Here is a 22,969-nt window from a genome sequence, read left to right as displayed (position 1 = left end):
AAATGCTGAAAATGTACTCACCTTCAGGCCATCCAAAATGCAGATAGATTTGTTTCTTCATCGGAACCGACTTAGTGAAATTTAGTATTATATCACTTGCTCAACAATGGATCCTCTGCAGTGAATGGGTGCCGTCAGAATGAGAGTCTAAACAGCTGATAAAAACATCACAATAATCCACACAACTCCAGTCAATCACTTATTGTGTCTTCTGAAGCAAAAAGCTTCATGTTTGTAATGTTTCTAACTTCAAACCATTACTTCCAGCTAAAATATGAGTCCTCCATCCATAATATTGCTTTCTCCAGAGAAAAAGTCGTCTTGTCTGAATTAGGAGAGAGATATGCACCGACCAAGCACCATTTACATGTGAAAACAAGGTATTTTTAAAGTTAAAATGCCTTAATGATAAATTAGTCTCTTACAAACACACAGATATTTGCTTCACAAGATGTTAATTGACAGACTGGAGGAACACTTCTGAATTATTGTGAAGTTGTTTGGACTCTCATTCTGACGGCACCCATTCACTGCAAAGGATCCATTGGTGAGCATTTCTCCGATTCAGTTCCGATGAAGAAACAAACTCATCTATATTTTAGATGGCCTGAGGGTGAGTAAAATTAAATTTTTCTGTAAATTATTCCTTTAAAAGTCATGCTGAAGTAACATCCTAGTAGTTGTCCTGGAGAATTTTTCACCCGTTTTTTTATTTTTTATTATATTTTTTTTTAAATTATTTTAATGTACTTTGCTTTAAAAAATCCTATACTGAGTGCATTACCTCGTGGATGTGCCAGGTATGGGCCGTCCAGTATCCACAAGGACACACCAGCAGTACCCGGTGGAGGGATGGCACTGAACAGGTTTGTAGAGGCCACCGTGAGCACAATCTGGCACAAAAACTTCATTTTTATGTTGTCTTGCTTCTTCCTGTGCTAACAGCTGCTCCTGATCACACGAGGTCGCTGAGGTAAAGTGAGGCAGAGGAAAGGAGTTAAATAATGCAGGACACACAATATGAGTGAGTAAGTGTCAGTGTTCTCTGTGGTGAAGAGAAGACAAGCATCTGTGTTTCCATACAATGAAAGGAGACAGTGCCCAGGAGCTGTCAAGTTCCCAAAAATACCTTCTCCTTGAAATTTCCATAAATGTAGTACATACAACTCACAATGCACAAAAGCTTGTAAGGAATAGAATGTAACAGGCTTTGTCTAAAATCTAAAAAAAAAAAAAAAAAAAAACATCCAATGTTTGACTATCTTGTCTGCTATGATGTCTTCAAATGTTGCATCCTTTACTGCATATGATATCCCATGATCCTGTGTGTGTGATTCTGCTGAATAAAAGAACATACAGATAAATGATGTCCGATGTTGAAAGCATTTATAATAAATTCAAATGTAATTACATTCAAATGTATTATTATATATTTTTATTATTATTATTATTATTACTTATTTTGTGTTAATAAATCAGTCTTTAATATCCTGTGAGTGTGATTCATCTGGTTAAAGGAATGTAAATGTGGTCTGATGTGAAAAGAATTAATAATACATTTAAATTAGTTAAATTAATTTAAAATACATTTAATGTAATAACATATTAACTAGATTAACTGAATTGAATTGACAGTTGAACGAATCAATTAAATGCACAAATGTAACTTTTTTTTTGTACTTTTTTTCACATTACATTTAATTTATGCTGTGAATTAAACACTGTATTAACTAAATATACATTATCCTGTGTGTGAGATTTGGCTGGTTAAAACAATGTAAATGCTGTCTGATGTTGAAAGAATTAAGAATAAATTTAAATTGATTAAATTAATTTATATTAAATTTTAGTTCAATTAATTAAATGCAATTGCCATTTGAACAAATTAATTAAATGTATTTTTCCCCCCAACTTATGCTGAGAAATAAGCGTTCAAATATTCATGGTTATCCCTAAAGCTCTTTTGAATTTGTTTTATCTCATTGGACATATGTTATAGTGCTTTCATACAAGAATGTTGCCTGTGAAGTCAGTGACTGACTGGACGGTGAGGCCTTGGACACAACCGTGAAGAGTTGGATGGACAGGGGTAAGAGAGGAAAACAGAGTCCGAGAGTGAAAGTGAGAGCTTGTGCTTTATCAGGAGCCTGCAGGAATGTTTATGACATTAAAAAGTTAATGACTGCACAAGGCTCCTGCTGCTCGACCAGAATAAATATTTACACATTGTCTCCGAGTGCCTGCATTTGCAGTGTCTTTGAATGAAGACCTTGGGCGGAGTATTGCTGCATAAAACACATTGTTTTGGGAAAACAGTGGCATCTTAGCGATTCCTTGCAATCCTGCATGAGACCCAACGACAGCCCAAAAAAAAAAAAAAAAAAAAAACATGAATGATCCATATGGAGCACAACCTTTGAGCCATGAGATTTTTCTGCATCAGGAACCAATCATCTCATGTGCCACAACAGAGCTCTCCAGCAACGCTTTGAGCCGCCAGATCTAATGCAAGAAAGATTATGTTAAAAAGAACTGTGCATGTGTGTGTGTAAGAGAGAGAAAGAGAGAGATGATATGTGGTTTCTAATGTATTCTGTGGCAGCAAAGACGGAGGGTGACCCAACTCCTGGGTAAGGCTAAAAGTATCTAATGTTAGTGTTAGTGGATGTCATGTCATAAAATATTTGTAATACGACTAAATTTTTATTTTAAGTGTTTACAATTTAATAAAACATATCATAAGTTACTAATTATAATGCTTATGTTTCAGTTATTCAAACAGCGAATGATTTATATACAGAAAGCAGGCAAAGAACATTAAAGAACATGATCACTGACTTCATTCTAGCGCCAGTTTTGGCACTCTCCAAAAACTCCTGTTATAATCACTGAAGCCGTCTACACTGCGAAATTAAATCTCTTACTTATATCGCACGTACGTCTGCACTTTGTTCTATGTGATGAAAGAATTTGCGAGAGTGCGCACTGAACAAAAATACGATGCAACATGAGCAGATCTAAATTTAATGCAGTTCGCAACAGCCGTAATAGACTGAGTTTAATTGTGCAGGGGATTTTTTCCAGTTTGGTGGCTTGGTGGACAGGGGAAGGTAGGTTATAGAGTTTTCAGTGTTTTGCTATGTGGCTCCTGTGGTTATTGGGGTGTTGCTATGCAGTTTTTGTTTTGAGTTATTTTAAAGCGTCGCTAGGGTGTTGTGGGTGTTGCTACATGGCTGCTATAGCACTGCACTAAATATCACTCGGAACAGCTTTGCACTATTTGGGTTTTATTTTAATTGTGCAGCTCTACTTTTAACCATCAAAAACACCTAGCAACACCCTAGCAACCATCTTAGCAAATGCGCAACAACATGCTTAAAACTCAAAACACCTTACACCAAAAAAAGAGAAAGAGGATAACTATAAAAGGATGTGGGAGAGAGAATATTTTAGCAAATGCGTGTTGTCAGGTCTTTGGCTTCATGTGAGATATTCATGTGAAAAATATTGCCATGGGTTTTTCTCCTCTTTTTTAACCCAGAGACATCTTTTCTTTGTCTCTGTCTTTCGTTCAGTTCTATTCTGAGCCTCTCTGAATAGCGATAATCACCCTTTAGACCTCAACGAATCAGCCGTAATCAAAACCATCAGCATTCACTGACGTTATACTGAATGTTAATCAAGAGAACTTTACAATCAAGCTATTCACGCGCACATAGACACACACACAAATGAGTCTATTAGGAAACACACAAACAATGTAATAATGTCATCAGAACTGGATCTGTTACTGAGTTCATGTCGTCATTTTTTCCCAGTTGGGTTTTAATGACATCTTTGTTGATTCCTTTATTAGATCAACATCTCAAGCAATGGCTGAATGCCATAGTGAGCTGGATCTTCACATATGTGCTTCAGTGTGTGTGTGTTTGAGCAGCTATAGCAACAATTCCATAATACTTACAGATATTTATCTGTCTTTGTCTTTCTATTCCCATACAATTCTATTCTATTCTATTCTATTCTATTCTATTCTATTCTATTATATTATAAAATTATAAAAGAACAAAATTAAATAAAAATAATAATATCTGAACTGTTTCCTAGTTTCTTAAAACTAGGCCTTAATTGTTAACTAAAAATAACATTTTTGGTAATTGAAAATAAAATAAAAATATATATATATTAAAAACTTACAAATGTTTCCCTGGCAGCTAATCAAAAGAAATAAGATACATACTAAAATTACTGTAATTAAAACTAAAACTAAACTACAGAAATTCTGTATATATAAAAACTAATAAAAATGTCAAAAGCAAATAACAAAATGAGAACAAAAATGAAAATAAAAAACTGAAAATATAAAAATTCACAATATTAATAAATACTATGCAAATGATAATAAAAACAACAATCTCAAAGCTTTGCAGATGTTTATATAAATGTTCCATGTGTTTCCCTTAGTTTCAGAATAGATCTTTAAAATGTTTAATTGTTTAAAACTTTCCTCAGATTTGACAAGACACTGTAATTAAAATTTAAGGAATGTAATATGTTCTTAATCATTTCTCATTAAATTCTTCCAAGATCAGATGATCTGAGCTATCTTTTCCACATTAATGTCCCGCTTGAGTTCCTCTGAGACAAAGTTGAGAAGTGCATTGCTGATTTGAGTTGATTCAACCCTTCAGACCATGAGCATGATTGACCATGCAAAAAGAAAATTTCAAAATTAGATTTCTTTAATTGCTCAGTTGTTTCTCCTAGACAGTTATGAGATTAAATTGAGAACAGATGGAGACTTCTTTTCAGAAATTTCTCCTGAGAAAAACATCCCTATCTCAAAAGTCTGCAAAAAGGTTACAGACCTCAATATGAACTCAAACAATTCTCATCAAATTTTTCAGTTTCAGGATATCTCATCTGTACTATTCATATTAGTTTTAAAGCTCTATAATCGTTCTGTATGTCAACAGGTGTCTCATTTGTCTGTTTTTGTATTTTCAGCAGACACATCAAGAAACAAATTGATATTTAAAGTCCACTGGCGTCTCCTGAGCAAAGTAAGTACATAAAATCTTTTAGCATGTGACGATTTTCTGTCTTCTCCAAAATACCAAAACCAATCTGACCCAGTTAGCATTTATTTGTTGAAAAGTGATAACAGATGTATGTTGGTAACTCACATGTTTTATTCCTGTTTGGTCGGCTACAGACCTGTGTCCAGAGTGTGGGGTGCTGAGAGATGATTTCTAAAACACACACACAAATGCACAAAACATTAGTGCTGTCCCAAACCCTAGTGAATGCTCGACCTAGACGGCATTTAAAGGCTTCATTGACACTCACCTTCCTCATCAGCGGACGGCTGGGTTTCCACCACGAAAATCGCTGGCGGATCTGCATTAAGAATGGAGAAGATTTGCAAGGAAACTACAATTACAATTGTCAGCTAGACAGTCACATCACATGAGCCATGACGCATTTGCACATTGCCCGGCCAGGACAGATTAGAGACATGGAGAAAGAAAATCAAACCAAGAAGGATAAACTGAGGAGCACAAACAGGCAGATAAAGGGTTAAAGGAGGTTTAGTGGTTATAACTGACTCACTGAAAGAAAATAAAAACTGTTTAAACATTCAATCTCTTTGCTTGACATCATGAAACACACTCTTGTAAAGACAAAGAATTAATTATCTTTTTAGCATTATTCTTTGGATAATTGTTTATCTAGGAAGTAGTTTGTGTGGCACTAAATCCTCATATCAAGGCATCAAAAGGGATGAAGATTCTAATTCATTTTAATCATATACAATGATTAATTATGTAATAATATGTCACTTATGAAATATAATATAATAATATAATAATATAATACAGGGTTTCTGCACCCTTTGACAAATTATGGCCTAAAAAGTTCTTAAATCAGAGCAGAAAGTCTTAAATTCATAAGTCATGACAAAAATCTCGCATCCACTGAAAAAAGTTTGTGTATTGCTCAGTATTTTTGATTTCTTTTCCAATATAAACATCTAAACTTCTTTTTGTAGTCTTTTTGTAGTGTAGTTATTTATTTCCATATTACTATTCGTTGGGCTTACTTGTTCTTAAAAAGATCTTAAAATGTTTTATGTTTACCTACATAAAACCTGCAGAAACTGTGTAATAATTTATATTAAATCGTTTGTAGGGTCAATAGTGCATTTCTAAATAATAAATAAATAATGATAAAAATCCTTTTTGTGACTGGTATGAAATATTTATGGCTGGCAAAACATTCATTTTGGATGCTGTATGTAAAATAATATCTGCCTTCCCTGTAAAAAAAAAATAAAAAAATAAAAAATAATTCGATAAAAAACTGAATGTTTTTATTTAGTTCAGATTTTAATGATCTGGACAACAGGCATGCAAGAATGCATGCAAACACACGCACACAAACAGAGGGGACATATGATGTGCTGTGTACAGATGGGGATGAAGGAACATCGCTAGGCGCTTTGGCCACAGGAATCTAAAATACTGAGAGCTGCAGGTGTGGTTAACCTCAGCAGGGTCACCATTAACTCATCAGAGGGCAGGAGATAAACTGCCCATACTCTCTTTTGGTGTGTTTTTCCCTACTAACATCCTTGAGAAAAAGTTGGCGAACTTGGGAAACAGCCACTGTCAGCACTCTGATGAAGTGATAAAGTATTACAAGATTCGACCCTGTTATTTATATGACTCTAAAATTTCAGTGTAGCTCAGCACATCAGTGATTTTCTATGTTTTTGTGGCTTTTTGACATTTATTTGATAGGACAGCCCAGAAGTGACAGGAAATGGAGGGAAGAAGGAGAAGGCGTGGGATGACCCAATATGCGAAACCAGGTCATCATCGTGCTTTGTGCACTACTGACCACACCTCTGACAATGGATCTGTTCTAAAACCTAGTGAGCTGCCTTGCTGTCTACTGCCTATAAAGACAACTGCAACTCCACTGCCATTTCCTTCCTCAGTATGTTTGCAAAAATCTAAACATTTTTAAATCAAAATACATTTTGCAAAACTGAAACAAAATTACTTAAGGTATTAAGTTTATATTTTGGAACAATAATGCTTATAACAAGGAAAATAGAAAAATAAATCTGCCAATGTGGTAATTTAATTTAAGGGGGAAAGGTTTATTTTTTGTATCCCTTTGGCAGACATTTTTTCTTTTTAAATGTGAAGTCACTTAATTTTTCAATAACAAGTCTTGTTATTAAATGTCATTTTGCTTTTCAAGTAATTGTCTCTTCATTTAATAATGTTTAGGTACTCATGCAGGAAAAAAATACTGAGGGAAACTTTATTTTTTTTTATTTTTTTTTTGCAGCATTCACAAAATAATGTTCACCACATGAAAAGCACAGGAAATTGAATTGTGATTGAGTTTGGCATTAGCAGTTTGTAAGCATAAAAATAAACAGCACACACAAATATAGGGTAAACTGATGCTTTTATAAAGTGTACAAATAATTTTATGTATGAAATATTAAATTTCAGCATGTTATATATACTATAATATCTAATAATTTAGATAAACCAACTTTTCCGGTGACTGAACATAAGTTTTCCATTATATTACAGTGCGTTTTTTTACAGGTATACTTGGAAATCTGCCATTTCATGAGTAAAATCCTATTATTATTATTATTATTATTATTAGTATTAGTAGTAGTAGTAGTAGTAGTATTATTTAAATCAATACAGAAATAAGAAATAAACTTCAACAAAAGCCTTTACATCTCCCATAGCTGAGTTTTTAAACTGAAAAGAACATTCCTCTTCAAACTGAGAAAAAAGGAACAAAAAACAGGGTGATCATCTAGACATCAGGTGGATTGTGCTGTTTTGTAAAAGGAGGGAAATCAGTGGCATTAGTATTGCATGAGAAAGATCTTCATCTGGAAAGAAGAGAAATGACATCCAGGTGAAGTGGTTAATGTTCACTGCGGTACTCTGACAAAACCGTGAAGCCCTTCGATTTCGTTTTAACGACTGTGAAAAGCAAAGCCTGTTATTACAGCGTCTCTCTGTTTAATGACTCCACCATACGACCATTTACTTTCAGCCCTGAAGCAACTTCAGCACTCTCAATTCACAAAATATTAGAATGGCAAGCCGTAACTTGCAATACAGACGCACATACATTAAAACGTAGCTGCCAGTGCAGACTGTCCCTCATGAAAGTCTTTACCATATCAAAAGAAATTGTTAAAGGTATCTACCTGATTTTCCTGGTTCCTTCGGATTTACTTTATCATCCTTGGAACCTAAAAATCAACAGGACAATCACAGGTTACTCAAATGTGTCCCACAGATCAGAGCAAGTTTTCCAGGAATGGTTCATTTGAAATGACTTACTTTTTAAACTATGCATTAAGCTTCTACAGAGGAACATGATAATGTTATGGAGGCTGCAGGGGGTAAAAGCCATATGACACTATCTTGGAGTAAATGATCAAGAATGTTTGAGTCCGGCCGCTTTGCCTGCCAAACGCGCATTTGTTTTGTGATGCTCCCCCAGACCTAACTGATTAAGCTGTTGCATGTGCAATTAAATCTATTTGGTCCTTTTCTAGTGAAGCTGTGGTTGTTGTACAAAGCCTAGCCAACAATGTTATGATCCAGGAACCCATGGCCTGCAGTGATAGAGTTTCAGTTTTGTGCGTGAGTCTGTGTTTAATGCAGCATATGCTAGTTTACTGCATGTGGCTTTGGTTATGTGTTATTGTTATGCTGGAAAATTTCTGTAGATTAGGATTAGCTCTGTTCTGGCATCTCACAGTGCTATCGCTGTCTTCGATACTGCTTTCTAGGAACTTAGATGCTGAGTTTCGGCATTTCTCTGTTGATTTATATTCCTATATAACAACTATCATGTCCTGAAACATTGAGATTGTGTCATCAACGTAGAGATTTCTGTTTGGAATCACTTTAGAGTATTATTTGTATTTAAAAACAAAGCAGAGGAAGAAGTATGGTACCTTGGCATTGAGGTTTCTTATTGGCTACTGCTGAGCCGCTGATGGGTCTGCCACTGGGTGTCACACACCAACAATAGCCAGTGTAGCTGTGGCACTGAACCTGTTAGTCGAATACAGCACAGATAAAGAAAACAGACAGCGAGAGGCAGAAAAACTGAGCAATTTGACAGTGAAATTGTTAAAGATAGTTTCAACCCAACTTTGGGTCAAATATAAACTAAACCAGCTGTTGGGTTAATTTTTTTAAATTCAATTTTTAACCCTAAACTTGGGTTAGTCCATATTTGACCCAAAGTTGTGTTGAAACAACCCAGCATTTTTTAGAGTGTACATTATCCACTTGTAACGTTTCTTCAAACCAACAACAATCCATTGATCCATCCATTTATAGTTTTATTGTTCTGTTGTTATATCGTTCATCTCTCACCTCACTGTAGGTTCCGTCAGGATTGCAGACAGGTACAAACACCTGTGGGAAGAGTTTCTTGGCTTGTTGTTCTGTGTATTTCTTCTCTGCCACACACCTGGACGTATCTGGAGACACAACACAGGAAAATCCAGCAAGCCAGAAAAACTATATAGCTATCTGTGTTATTATATGGCAAAAAATAACACATTCTCATGTTCTAATTTCTGATTATCCTATCTTATTCAAATAGCTAAGTAGTTAAAAGAGAGTCAGGATTATAAAATGCATGACACATCTGCTTTGGAGATCAAGTAGAAGTATTATAAACTCGATGATTAATTTGTTCACAGACTCTGTCCATCCTCTTTTCTATATATAACCTAAAACTTCATTTCCCATTATTCCACTTTAAGCACACAGTCACTATTCTGCTCATCGTGTCAGTGTAATATAGAAAACAGAGAATCCGCAGAGAGCGAGTGCATTAAATTCAAACCGACAGGCGAGTCCTCTGGCGTTCTCTCTCTGACTGATGTGGCACGGGTGTTTTTTCTTTTATTTCATTTTTTTCGGAGGAAAGGAAAGAATGGTAATGGCGAAAGTAAATGAAGCAGGAAATAAGACTTGGTTTCTTTGCAGTGGCATGTGACCTCTCAGACACAGAATAATTCAAGATGTTTTGGAAGTGTTGGATCCCTGTGTGTGGTTGGGAGTTAGACCAACAATCCTACTCGAGTCATCATTATTTCTATACCATTTCAGTGGTCAAACTTTTGCAGATCTCTTTCTGTCATTCTGTGTTGAGTCGGTGTGAGCTGATGGTGTCCAGCAGGTTGTAATGTATCTCTGTATGTACATTTATGTGCGAGTGTGTGGGGATGTCAGAAAATCCTCCAGACCTCAAAGGAGACATAAACACACTCTCTCCACTGGGCAAATCATTAAGACGCTTTCAGCCTGGGATGGCACAAGAGGATAAGTAAGGGACTCAGTGAAAAAGATGGTTTACAGGTAAATGCTATAACCTATGTATATACAGTATCATTCAGTACAGTATCATTCAAATGAGCTGTTTTACCTATTATTTGTGTGCATTGTGTATTTTTATGCTTATCAGAGTATCAAGTCAAGTCAGTTTACATTTATTTAAATAACTATTTATGAAGTACAGATTGTTTTAAATCAGCTTCACATTAATAAAATAGGAAAATAATTAACTTAAATGAATCTCATAATTAAATGAAATTCATTTATTATGAAAAAAATCTATTTAAGCTGTAAGGCAGTTCTAGAGAAGATAATAGTGTCATTATGTCAATGTTGCAAAGTTCATAATTCTGATGAACTTAATAACATACAATAACAATAAATTTAACAAAAAGCAGCTCTACGGAAGGCAACTCAGCTCAAGTCGGTTCGGTAAAAGTGTTTAAAAATGCAGTTCAAATTTTGTTCTTAACGGATGGTGTCTGCATTTAAATGGATAATATTACTAAATATTTATTGACTTTTAAACCACAGTTATGGCATTTGCTTAGTAACATACTTTATCACAATGAATGGATGCTGGAAAATTGTGTGGAATAAAAGAGGAAGCTTAGCAACATTTCTCACACCCTCTTTTATCCCAGTGTAAGAATGACACATTGTGCTTACTAGTAGGGAAAGAAAGAGTGAACGGGAGACAGAAAGACAGAGAGCCCTGAGCAGAAAAGAGTACAGAGCATAAGAGTCTTCCTGCCGAGCCCAATACAATGACAGTGTTTGTGAGCCGTTTGACCTTTGACCTCTATGGTTACTGACAACGTTCAGTCCCTCCCTTCATACAAATGACCACCGAATTTATGGATTTAGTGAAAATGCACTTTACCAGTCATTGTATATTTTTATATACTGCTATGCTTTTTTTTCTGCCAATGTGGCCTTGGTTACATCATCAGAAAAGAAAAGTAATTTCAGATGCATAAAATTTAAGTAAAATTTTTTGGGTAATTTTATTTTAATTTGTTATTCAATTTAATGATTATTAAATGTATAAATGTAACAATATTTAATATATATTATTAAAATAAATATATTATAAAATTTATAAATTAAATGCATTATTTTATATTTGATAAACTTTTATGATTGTTTTTTTTTTAATTTAGGTTGCACTGATAAGGAAAATGAGGAGAAAAGTTGAATCTGCATCATTTGTGTCGCCTCAAATCATCAACTCACTTCAGGTCGCTTCAAATCGCTGTTAGTGTGAACGCCTCTTAAGAGTACAATTTGAAGTGTCATAGAGGACAATGTGTTGTACTCTGCAAATTCCCGCTCTGTCTCGTCAAAGAATCATTTATCCCTAGATGGATTTAACCCTGCCCGCCTCGACCCTGACCCACAAAGGGCATCAGGCCAACCAGCAACAGTTTGATTGGTGAACTCTGACCTTTGCATGGCCCTCGTATGACCTCCAGCTGAGGGTCACTGCACTTTGCACGAAGAAACTCGCAGCGGGAACTGAAGGTCCGTCCGTCTGATGCACACAACGGCTTGCGAGAAGCTCCGGAACAATCCATATTGCATTCTTTATCTTGTTCCACACGCAGAAGCTGTGAAAATGGACAGAAAGAGATGTTAGCATGTTGCTAAGCTAACAATGTGATACTCTAGGCAGCATAAAAAATATATATCACAAATATTGAGTAAAATCATTAATTTTAAGTAAACCTTTTTATATTTAAAATTACATTTCAATTTAATATTCAAATTGATAATATATCTATATTTTATTCAAAATGTGTTTTATTATTTATTTATTTTTATTTTATTTATTTATTTATTTATTTATTTATTTATATATTTATTTATAAAGAGAATATAAAGAGAATGCCCAGTTTTTCTTATCTTATCTTTTCTTTTTTTGGGGGGGGGGGGGGGTTTTACTCATGAAAGTCTCCAATGGAGGGCTTGATGTCTTTTGAGCTCATAAAACACTCAATTCTCTTTTGTTCTGTCACATTCATTTACCGAATAATAAACACAAAGAAGCCGAACAAAACACAGAGAGATAAATAGCATTCATACACCCCTCTATATGTCTGTGTCACGTCTTGTTTGTGAATGAGGGATTGTGGGAGAAAGACAGGGGTGCTGACGGCCTCTTGTGAAGTGCTTTTATCTGTCTGTCACTCTCACACCTGCACAGGTACAGCCACAAACAAGTCGCACACTCACCTTGATTGAATACTGTGTGTTTGCTCTTTGTGTGATGCAGGAATGTTCAATGACACTGCAAACATCACCTCACCGACAAATTCAAGAGAGGACAGGAAATCGACTTGCTTTGTGTCAAGACATTATCTGCACAGGTGCGTTTGTAATGTTCAGATGAGTTATAATTGGCCAAACTGGCAAATGCAAAAATAACTTGGAAAGGTACTGACACACACAGACTCACCTGCAGCCAATAAATCAGCCAAGGAAACAGATTCTTCATATAAAGCTGATGGGTAGGATCATTACCCACTCAAAAATTAGCGCTGTCTGACATCCTACAAATGACTTTCTGTGTGTGTGTGTGCTTGAGGGAGCTCTGCACCTGGAAGATGGTTTCAGAGGGGGTTTGAGAATCAACCCTTTGCCCCTGGCGATGGGAGACAGCTCTGCTGTCATCTCTGATCGTAAATCTAGAGTTGATGAATGCTGGGGAAGTGTGTGTGTGTGTGTGTGTGTGTGTGTGTGTGTGTGTGTGTGTGTGTGTGTGTGTGTGTGTGTGTGTGTGTGTGTGTGTGTGTGTGTGTGTGTGTGTGTGTGTGTGTGTGTGTGTGTGTGTGTGTGTGTGTGTGTGTGTGTGTTTGTGTGTGAGAGAGAGATGAATGTGAAGCTGGTTCAGGCATAGTGGAAGAGTGGTTGTGAGTGTACAGAGATTGAACTAACCTTTTTTTCTTGCTTTTTGTTATTGAGTTTTTGGTCAGTTAATCCTTCTCTTCTGAAATCCCCAGTATGTGTGTTATTGCTGAGAGCCTGCTCTTTCATAGCTTAGGACACTAAATGGAGATCTTAGTGATATTTTGTTAAGGTATGACCTTTGTCTCAGATGTTTCTTGTAAAATTCCTTAAGAGGAATAACAAAATAACCACAAATGAGTCAAATGTTGACATGCAGTGAGAGTATAGAGCTGTGGATAGTAGCAGCTCAAGTCTTTTGAGATTATATTTTAAATATTATACAATATATATTGCTTGATCTGATTATTTGAGTTTGAGTCAGATTTGCCAAGATACTTTAGCAAGTCATTCAATAGTCATAGATCTAAAAAAAAAAAAAAAAAAACATTTTTAAGACCAAATAATCTAAACTGCTATTTACATCTATTAATAGCACTGTACTCTTACTGTATGTTAACAATTGTCTCATTTATGTCTATTTTAATATCTGACACAGGTATGCTAGATGAAACATAATTGTCTCTTGAGCTATAATAGTCTCTGATCAATATAATTTTATTCTGAGTTGGCTGTCTTGCTTACTCTCTTTGGCCATGGAAGAACCTACATTGGTGGACCACAAGTAAAAACTTATGACCATGGACAGCATCTGGCTTCATTTTATTATCTACATAGCCCACACTACTAAAATTTCACATGTAAATGAGCTGTATGACTTCTTTTTCATCCACTTTTTAGACCAGCAATCAGTCAACACTGTTATTTTTGTTGTTTTGTTTATTTTTTGTTCTTTTCTTTTCTTTTCTTGACTTGAAAATCACTACAATGAACTAATTGAAAAAAGGCCACATTCTGCATTCACAATGTACCTGAACTTCACAGTGGACATAAAGTGAAATCCACTTTTAAATTCAGCTTTCAGTCCACACACAGTTATTTTTGTTACATGCATGTAGGCAATATAGTTATTTCATTAAATCACATCCCATTTGAGGTTTAATTATTGCACTTGTGATTTCAATTTTATTTCTAACTTTATTTCTACTGGCTGCAGTACATCATGTCTTTGTGTGTGACAGAAAAATATGTTTTAAAAGGACCACAGTCCTCTTCATCATCCTTTGCCTTGCCAGACGGGCTGCTTTTCACTTGTAATTCAGAATTTTTATGAATGAATAAACCATACGTTGTGAATAAGAGGGTCTGATGTCTGGAGTTGGTTGTTTGGGGTCTGTGTGCGTTGGTTTGTGACTGACAGACTCTCGCTGTCTGAGATCATGGCTGACACTGACCCCCCTCAAAACTCTCAGTCCCCTCTCTCTGTCTTTATCTCCAACAAACACACAGTCTTTCTCTCTCTGTTCTCGCCCTGTTCGCTCTCTTGCGTTTTCTTTGTGTCTGTCTTACACACATGCACTTTCTTTATCTTCCCTTCGCACTCTCCCTCTGGTCTCTGCAGCTGTGACCCGGTGCCCCTTCCGCTCCGTCATTCTCAGCGCTGCTGTCAGAAAGCTCGCAGGAGGCCCGACAGAGATGTCAGGAAACAGATTCTGCCTGGAGCGCCGCCGAACCAACCACAATAGGCCACGATGGTCATCTCGCGATCCCGGCCAAGACGGAGTTCACAGTCCTCCCAAGCGTCCACGGCCAGCACGGTTCAATTCGGTCACAGTCGGCGTCCAAGATATGGACAAAACCAACACGACCACCGCGGAGACCTCATCGCAGCCAAGACACATTTAGCGATTCAACATTTCAGCAGTTGAGATCGACCCAAATGAGACCCCACAAACCCAGACACGGCCAAATAATCACCAATCAGTTCAGCCACAGTCAAACCCAGACATGTCCATTGAACATCCCCGGGGGAATCTGAAACCACCCACGACCGCTGTCTGTATACAGCATCAACAGCTGGTCACAGAGATTCTTTTTTCTTTTTCTTTTCTTATTTTAATGTTGTTTTCTTGATAACATATTGTGTGTTATTCTTCCTTGGAAAAAAAAAAAAAAAGAAGAAGCTGGTCACAGAGACACCAGAGAACCAGCCGAACCGGGCCAAACAGACCTCAGATGCTTTCTGCACCATGAGAACCGTGACAGGATCACATTCAGGACTCTTTCTGAACACACATCAGAGATGTGCAATTTCTATAGCAGTGTTATTGTAGTTTTATTTGTACAGTATTTATTAATATTTTGAATTTGCTTTTATTTTTATATTTTCATTTTTCAATTGAATGTTACTTTAAGGTTTAAGAATATTGTTATGTGCTTTTTTTCTTAAAATATGTGTGTGTGTGTGTGTGTGTGTGTGTGTGTGTGTGTGTGTGTGTGTGTGTGTGTGTGTGTGTGTGTGTGTGTGTGGGGTGTGTGTGTGGGGTGTGTGTGTGTGTGTGTGTGTGTGTATATATATATATATATCCTAAATTTATTTTAGTATTTTTTTTTTTGAGTTTATGTTTTTCAATTATATTTTTATATTTATTTTATTTAAGCTTTTATTTCAATTACATAAAATTACTTTTAATAGTTTTAGTTTTCATCAACAATACTGACCACTAGCTTCAAATAATGTTAATTATTATATTATATATATATTAATTATATTATATTATATTATATTATATTATATTATATTATATTATATTATATTATATATATTATATTATATTATATTATATTATATTATATTATATTATATTCATGTTTTCAAACATTTTTTCCTGTAAAGTAAATTTGTTGTGCATTGCTATGTGGTGGCTATTTCTCCCTTTTGAAGATCATAATTACAATGTACTAGAAAAATAATAATGCAACAAGCTGTATAGTTTAAGTATTTTTAAATACTTATTGGAAGGAGTTCGTTTAAATCACTAACCATAAGTATGAGAAATAGAGATGTTTGATTAGCAAGCAATGCTTATTAATGAGTTAAACATTCTTCATTGGTTCTTGCAGCACATTTGTTTCTGCAAAGAAACCCTTTCTTATCAAAATAATTTGTCACTTTATTGCTTTATTAGGCATGCTATATGGCTTTTTAGAAAATAAAAAGGGTTTTTATTTACATTATAAATGCTTTAGATCTAGTTATTGATTTGTAAGTATTTTTAAGAACCTGTATTTCTGAAAAATTTGAAAACAACAAATACTTTGTGAAAATTATCCAGATTCGGAGCTAAATGCCAGCATCGGACCACTTTGTGTGTATATGGCACTGATGTATGACCACCATCATGTTAACATGTCTCTTACATGACATACTGTATAATGTCTCTTCTAACCTGCAGAGAAGTGCAGACAAAACAAGCCGCTGTCTGTTACTCCTGAAACACTGTTCTAGTCCTCTGCAGATGCTCTGCCCCCTTGGTTTTCCATTTCTCCTTTTTTATCATTCCCCCTCAAAGAAAAATCAATTTAGGTGTAAAACGAAGCATGAGGAACCAAAAGAAATGAGGCGAGAGAGAGAGAGAGAGAGAGAGAGAGAATGATTTATTTTTCAGAAGACCCACCAGCAGACAAACCTCAAATCCTATTACCCCATTTTGGCAGTGAGGCATTGTGGGATTGAAAGCAGTGATTCAGAGGCCAACCTCCAGCAGAGAGTGCATTGTGCCCCACAGAGGGCCACATGGGGGCCGAGGGGCCCCAGAAAGGATAAGGGGGGCCTCCCGACCACAAACCCAGAGAGGCCCCTCACACCTTGGCCGCAAAGGGTCAATGGGGGCCTGGCAAAGAGCGAGAGGGAAGCCGCAGACGTGTGAAAGAGTCCCGACGGGGGCTTCCTGGGATTGGCTAGGCATCGTTAGTCTCCAGCACAGTGGAAATGGAAGAAAGTGACAGCCTAGATCCAAGCTATTAACTCAATCAAAGAGAAAAGCCTTTAATTGCTGTGAAAAATCGGCCAGAAAAGGGAAAGCCTGCTGCTAGTCATGTGAAGCAAGAGAGGGAAAAAAGATGTTTTTTCTTCTTGTGCAGGTGCATAGTTTCGCGTATGAATAACGGCCACCATTTGAACAGCCCTGTTATGAAGTGACTGATATACATGGATTTCGGCAGGGAGGTATGGAAACGAAGATGGAGGAACGACAAACAAAATGCTTGTGTCTGAAACCACCAAAACATTAGCTTTCACTGTACTTTTCTGTCCATTAAAGGAATAGTTCACCTAAAAATAACATTTCTGCCATCATTTGCTCATGCCATTCCAAAATAAAGGTTCTTTCCTGGCTTTCTAAGGTTCCATGAAGAACCTCTAACATCCATGAAACCATTCCATTCTGCAAAAGGTTGAAAATAGTGGGAAAATGTTCTTTAGACTTTTAAAATATTCTTCACACTAAGAAAAAAGATGGTTCTTTTAAGAATTAATCACTGAAAGGTTCTTTAGGGAACCAAAAATTTTCATTACTGTGAAAACATCCTTTTAGAACCTTATTTTGTGTGTAAGACTTTCTTTCTTCTACAGAACATACAATATTTTGAAGAATGTTGGTCACCAAATAGTTGACCATTGATTTCCATTGTAAGAAAGTCATACAGGTTTGGAACGACACGAGGGTGAGTAAATGAAGACAGATTTTTCACTTTTTGGTGAATTGTCTCTTTAAGTTGTTAGATCCAGTTTAGAATTCACCTCATGAAAAATGTGTCATACTCAAGAAAGCAAATGTGGAAAAAATGTGTTATATAAGTGGAACTGCTGCAGAAACAGAACCGTTCCTAATGATTTTCAAAGGTATTTGGCACAGTTGAGTTATGAGTCGTCTCCTATGCAAATGTGGTATCCTGATATTCATGTTCAACATTTTTACTGGAGCAAAGAGAGTGAGAATGTGTTTATATCATCATCATTTTAGTTTTTAATGTTAAAGTCTCTGCTGCACCAACACTTTTTATGACTATTTTCTACCATGTCTCTCTGACCCTTACAACTAAATGTGCTATTTTTGCTGCTGTCCCTTTAAGACTATGTAAACAGTCCCTTTGCCTATGAAACAAGTTATACGAGTTCTTCATTTTTAATTTTTAATAATAAAAAAAAATAAATAAATAAATAATATATATATATATATATATATATATATATATATATATATATATAATATATATATATATATATATATATATATATAATTCTAAACCATGTTTTAAGTTCTTTGTATTTTTTTTTATTTTTTTTATTGACTAAAAATCTGTATTACAATTCTATTTACTTGATAATTAATTGAAAAGTTAAACGTTAAAAACCCCTGTATTAGTATGTTCTTGTCTATTTGGATGTCTCGTTGTATCTGTAAAGTTTTTAGCATTCAACAAAAATAAAGTATTTTGTAAGTATTGTTTAATATGATGCTGTTGTTGAGTCATTTATGCTTAATAAATGCTGTTCCATCTTTCAGTTACAGCCTCTTCGCACAACCTGCATTGCAACAATGTTTAAATAGAAGTCAAGCAGCAGCTCTGACATCAGAACATGTGTGTGTGTGTGTGTGCATGTGAGAAAGTAGATGAGCACCACACGGATCTGCCTCCCACATTCCACTCTGCCAGGCTGAGTAAGAGGAGTGAGATGGGATGACCTCTGACCTCCAGGTTAACTATTTGTTAACGTTTAGATGTTGGCATCCCTACTCGACCTGTAAATAATGAGCAATGGAGCGTCGACTAGAGCGTTTCTTCATAAATCACAGCACTCTGAGCCTAACAACTGTGCATTCCTTCCCATAATCCACTTCATGGATTGATTTAAGGTCCAGTCACATTTTGTGTTCGAATTTGGTGAATTTTCACACGCAAAATCCAGTCATTTCAATAGGAATCCACACAAATTGGAATGGTGTGAAATATTTTAATTTGAATCAGATTCACGTTGATCAAGAAAATCTGCCGCACTAGCCAACAGAAATTTGCTTGGTTTTAAAATGACTTTTCTGTGAGTTGTGCTTCATACATTGTTACACTATTTTTGCACAAGTTTGCTGAAATTTTGATAATGTGACTGCACCTTTAGTCTTCATATATTGTCTATAACACTTTTTGTTGTGCTTCAGGATGTGACTTTTCTGCTAGGATCAAGAGGGCAACTCTAGCAGCTCTATCTGACCAAACTGAACTTGATGACGGTCTAGTACAGGTGAATCTGACACCTCAGGATGGTTAGTTTATTTAAACAGAGCCCTGCTGCTCTGGAGCGAGAGGTTCGTACCTAGAGGCTTGTGTGAAATTAATTCCCCTGTTTAATCTCTCTCAAATAATGGCATATCTTCTCTTTCCGTCACGGGCTGCAGCAGGTGCCACAGGAGACCTCAACATCACAGGCCCTGATTCATGCTCGTGCCACATAGCTGCCATCCCAGAAGGCCGAGCAGCAGCAGATGCCAGCAGAGAAACATTGACAGCAGCTGTATCTCTGACCTTGGTGCTAACAGCCTCCATCAGCACCAAGAACGCTATGCCAGGTGAAAAACTCGATGGCCCACGGTCCAGATGGGCAAAGACTGAGCAAAATCACAGCAGAGTGCTGGGCAGTTTCAACACAGTGAGAAATAACACTTCTAGGATTTCATATCAGGGTTATTATAGTGAACTAAAACTAAAACCTTAAAAGACATATTTGTTGCTTGATATAAATTTTAACTGAATTAAAATAAAATGTAAAAAAAAAAAAAAGCAATTTGATGTACTAAAAATACTACATTTATTTAAGTATATTTAGTTCATTTTTAATTTAGTTCATTTTAATTTATATTAATGGAAAATGTAAAAATAAAAACGAATTCAGTACATAGACATTTCTGTGAAATTAATCAAATAAATAGTAACTGAAATAAAATAAATAATATATATTAAAAAAAACATTAATTTATTTTATTTTACCTAGTGTCCAAGGTTTATTTAGTTTAACTTGATATACTAAAATAACTAAAACTGAAATAAAACGTATTAAAAACGAATACGTAAAAATTAATAAATATATATACATATATAAAAATAATAAAAATGATTAACACATTATTAAAAATGTTATCTTTACATTAAAATTATAATTAAAATATAAAAATAAAAACAGTACCTAGAAGCTTGTGTGAAATTAATAAATTAACGGTAACTGAAATAAAATAAAATATAAAAAATGTAAAATCATTTTCATTTAGTTTAACTTGACATATTAAAATAACTAAAACCAATAATCTATATAGACAAAATAATAATAATAATAATAATAACAAAAAATATAAAAATGAATAAAAATGACAAAACACAATTACTAATTTTTTTACATCAAAATGGAAATATGGATATTAAATATGAAAATGGAAATATAAAAATAAAAACTAAATAAAATTATTAGTAAAACCTGTAGGCCTATCAATGATACTAAAATAACTGCTCCATATATAGCACATCAGAGAGAGAGAGAGAGAGAGAGAGAGAGAGAGAGAGTTTTTGCTCTATTAATGCAATTCTTGCATATGCATTCAACAAAAACTTCTGTATAACATATTACATATATTCTTTGCATATTATCTGTGCATTTGGTAAAGAACAAACTATGTGACCACAAATGCAGAAATCATGGTCCCCAAACAGCTGCAAAGCACACTTGATTATATATAACATTTGCTGCAATTCCTACACAAATATTGACCATTTACCAACATTTATGGACTAGAAAGTGGGCCGTTTCCTGTCTCACTATTGAAAGTGCAAACCCTCTCTGGCATTCAGCAGGGGCCAGCTTGGTTGAACATAAATGCCTGGGTTTCGAGGTCCATCAAAGCTGCTCTGTGTCCAGGCTTCTGGGTCGACCAATGTGCCCGTGCATCTCTCTCTCTCACTCTCTCTCTCTAGCGGTCATGTCCCACCGGGACGAGCTACACTCACTCTCTCACTTGGTTAATGGGGAGCGGTTTCCCGCAATCAGTGGTCCTAACCCTGTGTACACAGGCAGATGTCCATGTAGAGGCCAGCGGCCGCAGGGAGGGGAGAAGTTCTCCTGTTCCCAGCATTTAGCGGACAAAATCAAGCGCCTGTCACATATAAAGGAAAGCATAAGGTGGGTGTGCACCTGTAGCTCCCACTGTGTGTGTGTGTGTGTGTGTGTGTGTGTGTGTGTGTGTGTGTGTGTGTGTGTGTGTGTGTGTGTGTGTGTGTGTGTGTGTGTGTGTGTGTGTGTGTGTGTGTGTGATTGTTTGAAAGAAAGCTTGTGGATCTCTGGTTACCCTTCTAAAGTGCACAAACATCACTACTCTTAAGCCCAAATAGGATTCTCATGATTGCTCATCTCACTTTACATAGTGTCTCAGCTTCTTGTTTAACAAAAGCACAAGCACAAAGATGCACTGAGTCTGCAGCCAAACTCACAAAAACCCATATCAAACTGCTATTTTTACTGTCCTTGGGTGAAAAACATACTTGTCCAATAAAAATGAATTCTGGCTCTGATGACAGAACAGGGTGCTACAAAAACGCTACCAGTTAAAACATTTTAAAGAGTAAAAATTGAAAAAACACTTTCTCTGAGATATTGGGAAAATGATTGTTGTTGTTGTTATTATTAGTAATTTTCAAGTCAATATATATATTTTTGTTGACATCATGTTAGTAATAGACTTAAAATGTTAGGCTATATAATACATACATATCCATAGTATTACTGGACATTGCTAAAGAACATTGAATCAGTTAGTCAGAAATGTTATATTTTTACATACAATAAATATTTGTTCACAAACAATCGTTCTGTTAATGTGAGTGATTATAGAGTGATGGTGAAGTGTGTGGTGACCCACCGTGAGCGCGGAGAGTTTGTGCGCGTCTCCTGCGTAAAGAGCGCAGAGCAGCAGCAGGACCGAGACGCGCATCCTCACAGCTCTCCAGACGCACCAAATCCACAAAGACTTTCCTTAAATCCCGTCCCTTCACAGCTCTTGGTGTGAGCTCGGTGGCGCCGGTGTGGGTTGTGCTCTGTGTGATTTCTCTGTGCGTAATGAAGGGAAGCGCTCGGTTCGGACTGTCTTAACTCTCTCCTCTGCTCAAGTGTGTGACTCTCTCGCTCTCTGTCTCGGTGTGGGTGTGTGTGTGTGTTTATCGGATGCCCGTGCTGTAGTCAGGAGGTGAGTTTGGGTGGAATCTCTAACAGATGCTGGTAGCTGAGGGGGGAAAAACTTCTGTCTTCTCCCTCCCTCTGTTCTTTCTTCTCAACAACACACGTAAATCACTCTCTGTGTGGAACTGATAAGCTGAACTGACTTTGGATATACATACACATGACCTACCACACTTTCCATTTTCATTTAAACTTTTCATCCACAGAAAACCATCATCTTCAACAGGAGCACCACCATTAAAAATCATTGTTGTTGAACGCCATCATCATCACACCACCACCATCATCATCATCATCATCATCATCGCTAAAAATCCTCTGCTATCTCATTGTGCGTGTGTTGCACTTTCATGCCAGAGTAACCTGAAGTAGTTCAAAACAAACACTTTAAACCGCATTTCTCCAATTCTCTTCAGGCCAAATAAGTAGACATATGGCAGCAGTTATTGAAACTCATAACAGCCCCCATTCCCACGAGTGCAGACAAAACTAC

General features: G+C 36.0%; 1 protein-coding gene across 1 annotated transcript in view; it reads right to left on the bottom strand.

Annotated features, from left to right (window-relative positions):
- The window catches only part of LOC122133917 (SPARC-related modular calcium-binding protein 2-like), a 35,099-nt gene extending 12,533 nt beyond the window's left edge, over positions 1 to 22,566 (bottom strand). The window contains exons 1-8 of the mRNA XM_019113955.2: positions 22,160 to 22,566; positions 11,860 to 12,022; positions 9,444 to 9,550; positions 9,017 to 9,116; positions 8,258 to 8,302; positions 5,350 to 5,400; positions 5,187 to 5,252; positions 785 to 968 (exon numbers count right to left, since the gene is read on the bottom strand). Of these exons, the coding sequence (XP_018969500.1) occupies positions 785 to 968; positions 5,187 to 5,252; positions 5,350 to 5,400; positions 8,258 to 8,302; positions 9,017 to 9,116; positions 9,444 to 9,550; positions 11,860 to 12,022; positions 22,160 to 22,231 (788 nt within the window). The 5' untranslated portion in view covers positions 22,232 to 22,566. The remainder of the gene's footprint in view (positions 1 to 784; positions 969 to 5,186; positions 5,253 to 5,349; positions 5,401 to 8,257; positions 8,303 to 9,016; positions 9,117 to 9,443; positions 9,551 to 11,859; positions 12,023 to 22,159) is intronic.
- Positions 22,567 to 22,969: the final 403 nt, after the last annotated feature.

The sequence above is a fragment of the Cyprinus carpio genome, chromosome A13 (genome assembly GCF_018340385.1).
Source record: "Cyprinus carpio isolate SPL01 chromosome A13, ASM1834038v1, whole genome shotgun sequence".
In the NCBI taxonomy this organism is placed as follows: domain Eukaryota; kingdom Metazoa; phylum Chordata; class Actinopteri; order Cypriniformes; family Cyprinidae; genus Cyprinus; species Cyprinus carpio.
Note: the sequence above shows the minus strand (reverse complement) of the source record. Positions and strands in the feature narration are given on the sequence as shown.